Source organism: Somniosus microcephalus, chromosome 12, assembly GCF_052327205.1.
Source record: "Somniosus microcephalus isolate GS21.2 chromosome 12, FLI_Smic_1.0, whole genome shotgun sequence".
Lineage (NCBI taxonomy): Eukaryota > Metazoa > Chordata > Chondrichthyes > Squaliformes > Somniosidae > Somniosus > Somniosus microcephalus.
In genome coordinates this window covers 163,986,582-163,999,197 of record NC_140998.1, presented here as the reverse complement: position 1 = coordinate 163,999,197, position 12,616 = coordinate 163,986,582, and the positions used below count along the sequence as shown (strand labels likewise).

The window sequence follows — 12,616 nt, the reverse complement described above, 5'->3', positions numbered from 1 at the left end:
CATTCGGCCCAACCAGTTGGTGGCACTGTTTACCCTCCACATAAGCAAATAGTTCTAATCACATTTACCCACCCTGAACCTATATTCCCCCTTCAACCCCCTTTCCTTCATCTACCTATCCAATCTAAACTTTAATGTTGATATAGTTTCTGCCTCAACCACTAACCCTGGAAGTGAATTCCACAGCCTCACAACTCTCTATGTAACTAATTTTCACATTCCCAGTTTCAAGGTGGGGACCAGCTGAAGCCACAATGAGAACACAAGACTGTATCAAAAGAGGAGCACTAGTTTATTCCAATAATACCAATTCCTGAATATTCCTCTTATTTCATTGTAAACATATTTAGATGGTACACCCAGTCTGCAATTGACTTAGATAGTCCCATAGTCTAGGCTTTGCTGAAACAGCTCTCCTCACCCAAGGTGGCAGCACACCTGAGCTAAAGAGGATGAGTGGGAGCTCAGCCAGGGTTCCTGTTCCTAATTGCTATCCAGCAAGTCCTGTCAGAAAGTGAGTATGTATGTGGACATCAGGTGAGGTTGTAATCTGGCTTCACTGCAATTCACCATAATGACCATCAAGCTGCCCTGAAGAATGGCCACTTGGGTGAAGACTCCCAAGTGCCTGTGGAACCTGCTGCCAGCATGAGTCAGCACAGTCAGGAAAGGAAATAAAGCATATGGCACGAACCTATGTGCAGTTATCACACAGCAAAGGAAAAATACTAAAACGATGAGAAGATAAAGGAGGAGGTGGAACAGATCATGCATCACGCACCGTTTTCTCTTCGCGTTTCTTTTTCTGTTCCATCCTGCGCTCTTCCTCCTGTGCTAGCCGCTGCTGCTGCTCCTGTTGGCTCTTCAGCATTTCCTCATAGAAGGACTTGGAGGGAGGGATGTTGTTTTCACTGAGAAATGTCTGCACATGATCCGCCAAGAGGAATATCACCACCTACCACGAGAAACACCGCAACACAGGGTTACAACGAGCAGCCCCTTCCTCAGGGAGAGCGCTAGAGCTGCCACGGCTATTTTAAACAACACAGCACTTAAAAAGAATCATGTCCCACGAAGGCCTATTGTGTGAATGCCCCACCTGGTGTTGTGCCAAGTACCTGGACTACGCTGAGGTAGTCGGTCTCAGGCATGATTGCAGCTAGGGCGATGGTCTCAACTCCCCATGCTAGGATGGGGAAAGAAATTGGCCAAGTTGCTGGATCGCTTTCCAGTGACCCCTGTTGGAAAGTGCAAACGCACAGTTGTTGGGCAAGGACAGACAGAGGCTCAGCTGTGAACCCTTGTCCAGTTAAATGGTCTGCAGGGCACACAGTGAGCTTGTATGCAAAGAATTTCTACTTGGACGAAGCACGTTCCTCATTCCCTCCCATCCCCAAACTTGTATTCCATCACCAGTCAATGACTGGAAGGGAGAAAATTGGGTGAAAAAAAACTACTTCAACATCCCTTTGTTTTATCTGGTTTGTGGATTTTTTTTTTTTACTTAAGTATTTAAAGCACTGGTACTCATCCAATAGGAATTACAGGATTGGTGATTTATCAGTAAAGGCCTGGGAGCAGATGACTATTTGCCCCCTCAGCAGTTCAGTGTTAGCTGGGGAAAGGGGGTCCATAACTGACAGAATTCCACAAAATGAGTATAGCATGATCCAATAATTGCGAACTATTTAAAAACGCATCAATAACAGTGTGAACCAGGTCACACAAACTGCTCGCACAGCTGTCGCGTGCTCTCTCCATGCCAGTATGAAAAGCAGAAATGGCCCTAGGCTCGGTCACATACTGATGTACTGGGAAAAACTTACATTTATAAGCTCATCACCATACAATTATGGGAGCCCTCCTGGAAAGTGCACGTACGGATGTTGGGTGTAGGATTTAGCGGTGATGCTTTCGATGATATAATGGCCTGCCACCCCACCCTTCCCCAATTTGGCCTCTCTGTGCCACAGAGGTCAAGGCGGCAGGGGAGCAACTTGCTCCTGGGCCTCTGCCAGCATTAACGGTAAGTGCCCAAAAATGGCAAGGGGGTGACCCTCTCTTGGGGAAGGCAACTGGCCTCTGGCTAGCACTTCCCAAAAGCAAAAAGATTGGATTCGCTTAAAGGTTTATAATGCAACTGAAGCATGCACTACATTGAAATACGACAGTGCTTCTCTGAACAGCATTGGAAGAGACACATCATCACTTGTCATTGCTCCACAGTTAACTGTGCAAGGGCAGTCAGGTTGCTGGCAAGCTAGAGTGCGGTCACATTCAGCAGCAGTTACATGCTGCCACATCGCTAGCCCTTGATGAGCGCCTTCGCAAGTTAAATTGTTTTGGACGACACAGTTCATTGCAGCCCCAACAGGTTGAGGGTTTGTACCAATAGCAAGTTACCACCTTGTGTGGACTGAAGCAGAGCCCCAAGGTACCCACACAGGACAAAATGATACAATACAGGTGAGTGTTAAAACAGCTGGAAATACCCTGTGTGCTGTATAAAGGGGCAAACACTGTACTGTGTAATATTGAGTTCAGGTTAAGTCAGACTCTTGGCATTTCCTAATTTCCTCACCTCTCCACAGTGATCTTTGGCTAGTTTCACCAGCTCTGCCTGCAACCGGTTCCGTTTTTCATTAGACAGGCCTCTCACTCTCTTCAGCTCGATTTCTGGAGGTCTGTGGGAATGACAATGGAGCAGTGTTAGCACAGGACCAGTCAGAACACGGTGCACCAAGCAGGCCTTTGCTTCAAATCGGTGATGGTGCATTTCACCAACTCATTGCCAAGCGTGACAAAGGCCCATATCAAAAATGTCACTGCTACTGGGATTGTCATTTTATTAGTATTTTTCCTCACCAGTTGCCTCCCCTTCCCCTTTGACCAAAGACTTTGTTTGCTGGAGTTAAAATCTACAACTACTATCGTTGGTTCCTGACTAATGGTCTTCCTTATCTCATTCTGCAGTTCTAGATCAAGACTTTCACCTGGTCTGTGAGGTCTATAACAGTAATTGTTCACCTCTGTAACCATCTATTAATTCTGCTTCAAGTTATTGAGATCCGCAAATAAAATCCGTACCTACCTGGTGGTCCGGGAGGTACAGAGATTCGTGGTCCTGAGCCTCTCCGCGGGAAGAGGCCCACGTATCTCAGGGGTGCAGGCGGATCGCAAGCGGCCCTGGGATCACGTGGGCCAGACCAACAAATAGAAACATAGAAGATAGGAGCAGGCCATTCGGCCCCTCGAGCCAGCTCCGCCATTCAATGAGATCATGGCAGATCATCCAAACTCAGTACCCTGTCCCTGCTTTCTCCCCATATCCCTTGATCCCTTTAGCCTTAAGAAATATATCTAACTCCTTCCTGAATATATTTAATGAATTGGCCTCTACTGCCTTCTGTGGCAGAGAATTCCACAGGTTCACCACTCTCTGGGTGAAGAAATTCCTCCTCATCTCTGTCCTAAGTGGCCTACCCCTTATCCAGAAGGGGATGTCCATTCATGACAGAAGGGGATCTCCATTCATTCTTATGGGGACGTGTGTACAGAAACCCCATAAGCATGAATGGAAATACCCCCAAAAATACACCTAGACATCAAATAAATGAAAAAAATATTTAAAATTAATTAAAATTTAAATTAATTTTTGAATAAATTTACATGTTTTCAAGGGGCTAAAAATAAATTGACCTTATTTAACAAGTTTTTAAATGTACAAATGAGTGACAAAATTTTATTTTTCTGTTTTTTAAAACTCTTACGCTGGTAAAAGCAGCTCGCATGCCTGCTTTTACCAGGCATAAGAATTTCACGGGCATTCGTTGGGCAACCTGTCCTCATAGTTTAACCCATTAAGCCCTGGATTAATTCTGGTGAATCTGCACTGTACACCCTCTAAGGCCAATTCAACCTTCCTGAGATACAATGTCAAAAGTTGGGCAAATAGCCCAACTCTCCGCCCGCGGATGCCCTTTTCCTGGGGATACAAATGATCTGTCAAGAAGATGCTTGACAGATTGTAAGTTCCGGGTTTTAGCACATGCGTAGCTCGTACGCACCCGTAGGGGCCACAAATTACGGCCCCATGTCTTTGTAAAGCTAATGATGCCCAGTATATCACCCCCTGAAAGATCTTCCAGATGACACACCTTATTTGTCAGACATCTTGCATTAATGTAAGCACAGCTCCATTGAATTTTTGTTTCCCATTTACTTTATTAACATTTTTACTTGTTTTTTTTGTATCTCATGGCCACCACTCCCTGGACAGCTTGACTGGCGTACAACTTCTATGCACTGAACAGTGAGTGCAAAGCCAGGTGCTGTGGCTCGATTGCACAGCCTGCCGACTGTATGCGCGATCCCAGCCAAATTCAGAAGGTCTGCCACAGTAAGGATCGGGTACTCACATATCTGGGTAGCTGGCCGGGTAATTAACATGTAAATCCACTGCAACGTGGCTATCTTCAACCCTGATCAATCCCTGAGGGTGCAGCACAATACAGATCTCTGGGAGGCGTTTTACCTGGAACAGAAACAATGATTCAGGTTATCAAGATTCAGCAATATAAGCAAAAGGGGGAAATTCTACTGCCAGCTAACTAACGAAGACAACTGGACCATTGCATGGTACATGTATGTAGACTGTCTGGATTGCAATGACCACTAATTGAGATAGCCATTTTGTGCTGCAGAATGATGAATGGGATCATTCTGCTCATTACTGCAGCAGACCTGGATTTCAGGCTAGCCCAAGAGGAAGGTTACATAGAAACATAGAAGATAGGAGCAGAAGTAGGCCATTCGGCCCCTCGAGCCTGCTCTGCCATTCAATGCGATCATGACTGATCATCCAAATTCAGTACCCGGTCCCTGCTTTCTCCCCATACCCCTTGATCCCTTTAGCCTTAAGAAATATATCCAACTCCTTGAATATATTTAATGTATTGGCCTCTACTGCCTTCTGTGGTAGAGAATTCCACAGGTTCACCACTCTCTGGGTGAAGAAATTCCTCCTCATTTCTGTCCTAAATGGCCTACCCCTTATCCTTAGACTGTGACCCCTGGTTCTGGACTCCCCGACCATCGGGAACATCCTTCCTGCATCTAGTCTGTCCAGTCCTGTCAGAATTTTATAAGTTTCAATGAGATCCCCTCTCATTCTTCTAAACTCCAGCGAGTACAAGCCCAATCGACCCAATCTCTCCTCATACGTCATTCCTGCCAGGTTATAAGAAATAGAACTCCGCTGGAGACAAAACATATAGTGTCAGATTGACTCTGTTGGTAGCATTCTTGCCTCTGACTTAGAAGGTTCTGGATTCAAACCCCACTCCAGGGACTTGAGTACATAATCTAGGCTGTCAGCGCAGACTAGTACTAAGAGAGTGCTCCATTGCCAGAGGTGCCATGTTTCAGATGAGACTTTACACCGAGGCTGTACCTGTCTGTTCAGGTGGATGTAAAAGATTCCATAGCATATTTTTGAAGAGCAGGGAGTTTTCCCAGTGTCCTAGCAAACATTTGTCTCTCAACCATACAAAAAAAACAGATTAGTCATTTGTCATTGCGGTTTGTGGGACCTATCTGTCCACAAATTGGCTGCCAAGTTTGCCTCTAAATCAGGTGAATGCATTTCAAAATCAATTTGTTAGCTGTGAAGCTTTTTTGAGATATCAGGATATGAAATACATTTTTTAATTGCAAGTTTTTTCTTCCTTCTTAAACTGCCTCCTTTCCGAAATACCGGGGAAGCAGTCTTTTTGAAAATAATTCTTCGGGATGTGGGCGCCGCTAGCAAGGCCAGCATTTATTGCCCATTCCCAGTTGCCCTTAAGGTGGTGGACCATCTTGAACCGCTGCAGTCCATGTGGTGAAGGTACTCCCACAGTGCGGTTAGGTAGGGAGTTCCAGGAATTTGATCCAACAACAATGAAGGGGCAGCGATATATGTCCAAATCAGGATCGTATGTGACATGGAGGGGAATTTGGTGGTGGTGATGTTCCAAAGCACCTGCAAGCCCTTGACCTTCTCGGTGGTGAAGGTCAAGTGTTAGGAGGTGCTGCCAAAGAAGCCCGGGCGACTTGCTTCAGTGCATCCTGCAGATAGTACACACTACAACCTAGGTACGCCGGTTGTGAAGGGAGTGGATATTTAAACTGGTGGATGAGGTGCCGATCAAGTTGACTGCTTTGTCCTGGATGGTGTCGAGCTTCGAGTGTTGTTGTAGCTACGCCCATCCAGGCTAATGGAGAGTATTCCATCACACTCCTGACTTGTGCAGTGTAGGTGGATCAGAGACTTTGGGGAATCAGGGCGTGAGCCACCTACTGCAGAATACCCAGACTCTCACCTTCTCCAGTAGCCACAGCATTTATGTGGTTGTTCCAGTTGTATTTCTGGTCAATGTTGACCCCCTCCCCCCCCAGGATGTTGATGGTGGTGGACTCGGTTATAGTAATGCCATTGAATGTCAAGTGAAGGTGGTTGGGCTCTCCCTTAATGGAAATGGTCATTGCCTGACACTTGTGTAGTGCTAATGTTACTTGCCACTTATCGGGTAAATGCCAGTGTTGTAGCTGTACTGGAACAGCTTAGTTAGGGACACGGCTAGTTCTGGAGCACAGGAGCCGAGATGTTATTTGGGCCCATAGCCTTGGCTGTGTCTACTGCACTCAGCCGTTACTTGATACCACATGGTGTGAATCGAACTGGCTGAAGACTGGGGACCTCAGGAGGAGGCCGAAAAGGATCATCGACTCGGCAGTTCTGGCTGAAGATGGTTACAAATGCTTTACCCTCATCTTTTGCACTCATGTGCTGAGCTCCGCCATCGTTGAGGATGACAATGTTCATGGAGCCTCCTCCTCCTCCCATTAGTTGCTTAATTGTCCACAACAACTCACGACTGGGTGTGGCAGGATTACAGAGCTTTGACCTGATCCATTTCAAATCAAAATCAAATCAAATCAACTTTATTGTCATTGTTAGTGCACAAGTGCAGTACAACGAAATGTAGGCTTGCGGCTCCCGAGAGTGTACATTTAGATTAAGACATTTAAACATTCAACATACATTTGGCTTGTAATACATTAACATAAACATAACCATAATAAAGTGCATTGGCAGATGTGCAGGCTTTAGAGTTTATTTGTGGAGTTCAGTAGGATGACAGCCCTGGGAAAGAAGCTGTTCCTAAATCTGGTCGTACGGGTGCGAATGCATCTGTAGCGTCTCCCAGATGGCAGGAGGGTGAACAGACTGTGGCTGGGGTGGGTAGGGTCTTTGATGATGGACCGTGACCTCCGTAAACAGCGTTTCTGGTATACGTGCTCTATGGTCGGTAGCCGGGTGCCGGTAATGCGTTGGGCAGTTTTGACTACCCGCTGCAGGACTTTCCGGTCATAGTAGCTACAGCTGCCATACCATACTGTGATACAGTTCATCAGGATGCTCTCTATTGTGCAGCGGTAAAAGTTAGAGAGGATCAGGGGTGACAGGTTACACCCCTTCAGCCTCCTTAGGAAATATAGGCGCTGCTGGGTCTTCTTCACCAGAGAGGAGGTATCGAGGGACCAGGAGAGGTCATCCGTGATGTGGACTCCGAGGAACTTAAAGCTGTCCACCCTTTCCAACACAGCCCCATTGATGTGGATGGGGGTGTGACTTCCGCCTTTAGACTTCCTGAAGTCCACAATGATTTCTTTGGTTTTCTTGATGTTAAGGGCCAGGTTGTTATCGGCGCACCACTTCACGAGATGCTGGACCTCCTCCCTGTAGGCTGACTCATCGTTGTTGGTGATCTGGCCTACTACCGTGGTATCATCCGCAAACTTGATGATGGTGTTGGAACCATGAACAGCCACACAGTCGTGGGTGAAGAGGGAGTAGAGGAACTTTGTCTATAGCATTCTGCTTTAACTGTTTCACATGCATGTAGTCCTGTGTGGTAGCTTCACCAGGTTGGCAACTCATTTTCAGGTACGCCTGATGTTGCTCCTGCCATACTCTTCTACATTCCTCATTAAACCAGGGTTGGTCCCCTGGGTTGAACAGGACATATCCAGGGAAGAATCATAGAAATATATGGCACACAAGGAGGCCATTCGGCCCATCGTGTCTGTGCCGGAATAGTGATGGAAGAGTCTGGGCCATTGGCCGATAGACACACTGTCAGAATTATACCTATATCGAGCTATTGCTTGATTAGTCTCTGGGACAGCTCTCAGTGGTACCAGATGTTAGCGAGGAGGACTTTGCAGGGTTGACTGGGCTGGGTGTGTCGTGTCCTGATTCAATGCCTAAGTCACAGCACAGCAACAGCCGTAGCTCAACTCAGTTCCGCTGAGAGCAGAAGGTATAATTACCAAGATTTTCACCATTGCAACCAGGACTAAAAAAAACCTCGGTAAAGACTGATGAACTGGTTGGCATTCAACTGTGCTCGGGTGGGCTATTCGACCATCAGAGGCATCACAGCCGAGCCTGGCCCAGTCCTCACCCAACATCCACATGCAAGCACCTCCCACTTGGGAGTTCAGTGGATGACAATCAAGGGAAAGGAACTATGACTGGGGCAATGGGTTTATGGTAACTGAAAACGCCTAACCATGGAATGACAGGATTACATAAAATTTTACAGCATAGAAACAGGCCTTCTCTCCCACCTTGCTCCATCTCACCATAACAACATATTCTTCTATTCCTTTCTCCCTCGTGTGTTTATCTAGCTTCCCCTTAAATGCATCCATGCTGTTCGACTCAACTGCTCCTTGTGGTAGCGAGTTCCACATTCTGGATAAAGAAGTTGCTCCTGAATTCCTTATTGGATTTATTACCATCTTACATTTATGACCCCTAGTTTTGGACTCCCCCACAAGTAGAAACATCCTCTCTGCGTCTACCCTATCGAACCCCTTCATAATTTTAAAGACTCTCAGTCTTCACTTTTCTGGAGAAAAGAGCCCCAGCCTGGTAAAAACTGAGACAAAGTAACTCTTCAATATTTCTGTCATTACCTGTGAGTTTATAGAATAGTAGAAAACATAGAAAAATAGGAGCAGGAGTAGGCCATTCGGCCCTTCGAGCCTGCTCCACCATTCAACATGATCATGGCTGATACTCTATCTCAATACCATGTTCCCGTTCTCTCCCCATATCCCTTGATGCCTTTTGTGTCTAGAAATCTATCTATCTCCTTCTTAAATATATTCAGTGGCTTGGCCTCCACAGCCTTCCGTGGTAGAGAATTCCACAGGTTCACCACCCTCTGAGTGAAGAAATTTCTCCCCATCTCAGTCCTAAATGTCCTACCCCATATTCTGAGACTGTGACCCCTCGTTCTACATTCCCCAACCAGGGGAAAACATCCTCCCTGCATCCAGTCTGACTAGCCCGGTCACAATTTTATACGTTTCAATGAGATCCCCTCTCATTCTTCTAAACTCTAGTGAATACAGGCCTAGTCGACCTAAACTCTCCTCATATGACAGTCTTGCCATCCCAGGAATCAGTCTGGTGAACCTTCGCTGCACTCCCTCTATGCAAGGCCCTGTATAACTGTAGTAAGACATCCTTGCTCCTGTACTCAAATCCTCTTGCAATGAAGGCCAACATACCATTTGTCTTGTGCATCCCATAGTGGTCCTATCCCTATAGAAACATAGAAGATAGGAACAGGAGTAGGCCATTCAGCCCCTCAAGCCTGTTCCACCATTTAATGAGATCATGGCTGATCATCCAAATTCGGTACCTGTCCCTGCTTTCTCCCCATATCCCTTGATTCCCTTTAGCCTTAAGAAATATATCTAACTCTTTCTTCAATATATTTAATGAATTGGCCTAAACTGCCTTTTGTGGTAGAGAATTCCACAGGTTCACCACCCTCTGGGTGAAGAAATTCCTCCTCATCTCAGTCCTAAATGGCTTACCCCTTATCCTTAAACTGTGACCCCTGGTTCTGGACACCCCAACCTTCGGGAACATCCTTCCTGCATCTAGTCTGTCCAGTCCTGTCAGAATTTTATAAGTTTCAATGAGATCCCCTCTCATTCTTCTAAACTCTAGCAAATATAAGCCTAATCGACCTAATCTCTCCTCATACGTCATTCCTGCCATCCCAGGTATCAGTCTGGTGAATCTTCGCTGCACTCTCTCCATGGCAAGAACATCCTTCCTCAGATAAGGCGACCAAAACTGCACACAATACTCAAGGTGTGGTCTCACCAAGGCCCTGTACAACTGCAGCAAGACATCCTTGCTCCTGTACGCGAATCCTCGCGCTATGAAGGCAAACATACCATCTGCCTTCTTAACCGCCTGCTGCACCTGCATGATTACCTTCAGCGACTTGTGCACAAGGACACCCAGGTCTCGTTGCACTTCCCCTTTTCCCAATCTATTGCCGTTCAGATAATAATCTGTCTTCCTGTTTTTGCCACCGAAGTGGATAACCTCGCATTTATCCACATTATACTGCATTTGCCATGCATCTGCCCAATTACCCAACCTGTCCAAATCATACTCGAGTTTCTCGGCATCCTCCTCACAGCGCACACGCTCACCCAGCTTTGTGACATCGGCAAACTTGGAGATATTACATCTAGTTCCCTCGTCTAGATCATTTATATATATTGTGAATAGCTGGGGTCCAAGCACCGATCCCTGCGGTACCCCACTAGTCACTGCCTGCCACTCGGAAAAAGGCCCGTTTATTCCAACTCTTTGCTTCCTGTCTGCCAACCAGTTCTCTATCCAAGACAGTACCTTACCCCCAATCCCATGTGCTCTAACTTTACACGCTAATCTCTTATGCAGGACCTTATCGAAAGCCTTCTGAAAGTCCAAATACACCACATCCACTGGTTCTCCCTTATCGATTCTACCAGTTACATCCTCAAAAAATTCCAGTAGATTAGTCAAGCATGATTTACCTTTTGTAAATCCATGTTGACTTTGTCCAATCCTGTCACTGTTTTCCAAGTGCTCTGCTATTACATCTTTTATAATGGACTCTAGCATTTTCCCCACTACCGATGTCAGGCTTACCGGTCTATAATTCCCCGTTTTCTCTCTACCACCTTTTTTAAATAGTGGAGTAACATTAGCTATCCTCCAATCCATGGGAACTGTTCCATAGTCTATAGAATTTTGGAAGATGACTAGCAATGCATCTACTATTTCTAGGGCCACTTCCTTAATTACCCTAGGAGTGATGTAGATTATCAGGCCCTGGGGATTTATCGGCCTTCAATCCCGTCAATTTCCCTAACACCATTTCCCTACAAATACTGATTTCATTCAATTTCTCCCTCTCATTAGACCCTATGTTCCCCGACATCTCTGGGAGGTAATTTGTGTCCTCCTTTGTGAAGACAGAACCAAAGTATGTATTTAATTGGTCTGCCATTTCTTTGTTCCCCATTATAAATTCCCGTGATTCTGACTGCAAGGGACCTACGCTTGACTTCACCAATCTTTTTCTCTTCACATATCTACAGTCAGTTTTTATGTTCCCTGCAAGCTTACTCTCAATCTATTTCCCCCTCTTAATTAACCCCTTTGTCCTTCTTTGCTGAATCCTAAACTGCTCCCAATCCTCAGGTTTACTGCTTTTTCTGGCCAAATTATGTGTCCTCTCCTTGGATCTTATGCTATCCCTAATTTCCCTTGTTAACCATAGTTGAGTCACCTTTTTTGTTTTATTTTATGCTAAACAAGGATGAACAAATTCTGTAGTTCATCCATGCGATCTTTAAATGTTTGCCATTGCCTATCCACCGTCAACCCTTCAAGTAACATTCCCCAAGCCATCCTAGCCAACTCGTACCTCATACCATCGTAGTTTCCTTTATTTAAATTCAGGACCCTAGTCTGAGTCAACTACTTCACTCTCCATTTTAATAAAGAATTCTATCATATTATGATCGCTCCTCCCCAAGGGGCCTCGCACAACAAGATTGCTAATTAATCCTTTCTCATTACATAATACCCAGTCTAAGATGGCCTGATCTCTAGTTGGTCCAGGAAACCATCCCGTATACACTCTAGGAAATCCTCCTCCACAGTATTGTTACTAATTTGGTTAGCCCAATCTATATGTAGATTAAAGTCACCCATGATAACTGCTGTGCCCTTATTGCACGCATCTGTAATTTCCCATTTAATGCCATCCCCAACCTTACTGTCTTAATATTCCTTTTTTATTGATATGTCTATAGAATATTTTATTTCTTTTTATATTCTTTGATCATTTCATTGTTCCTCTTTGCCTTCCTAATTGATTTTTCACATCTTTCCTAACCTCTTCGTAATCCCTTTTGTCATCCTCTCGTTTATTGTATGTGCTTAGTGTATGCCTTTTTCTTTAGATTCAATTTTACCCTTATTTCTTTATTCATCCATGGCGCCTCATTATTGGCTAGCTTGTTGTTGAATATATTTCTCCTGAACACTATTGATTACTCTTTAAATATTTCCAACTGCTGTTCTATTTCACTGTTGGTCAACAGTTTTTTCCAGTTTACCTTCCCTAATTCCATCCTCATCATTAGCTCACTTCAGCAAAGTTTATCTTCAGAAGGAGCACCTTCCTGCACCACATCCCCT

General features: G+C 45.3%; 1 protein-coding gene across 1 annotated transcript in view; it reads right to left on the bottom strand.

Moving 5' to 3' along the window:
- Positions 1 to 12,616, bottom strand: part of LOC147109677 (eIF-2-alpha kinase GCN2-like) — a 39,456-nt gene that overhangs the window by 7,814 nt on the left and 19,026 nt on the right. The window contains exons 2-4 of the mRNA XM_086003762.1: positions 4,419 to 4,534; positions 2,582 to 2,684; positions 782 to 955 (exon numbers count right to left, since the gene is read on the bottom strand). Of these exons, the coding sequence (XP_085859888.1) occupies positions 782 to 955; positions 2,582 to 2,684; positions 4,419 to 4,534 (393 nt within the window). The remainder of the gene's footprint in view (positions 1 to 781; positions 956 to 2,581; positions 2,685 to 4,418; positions 4,535 to 12,616) is intronic.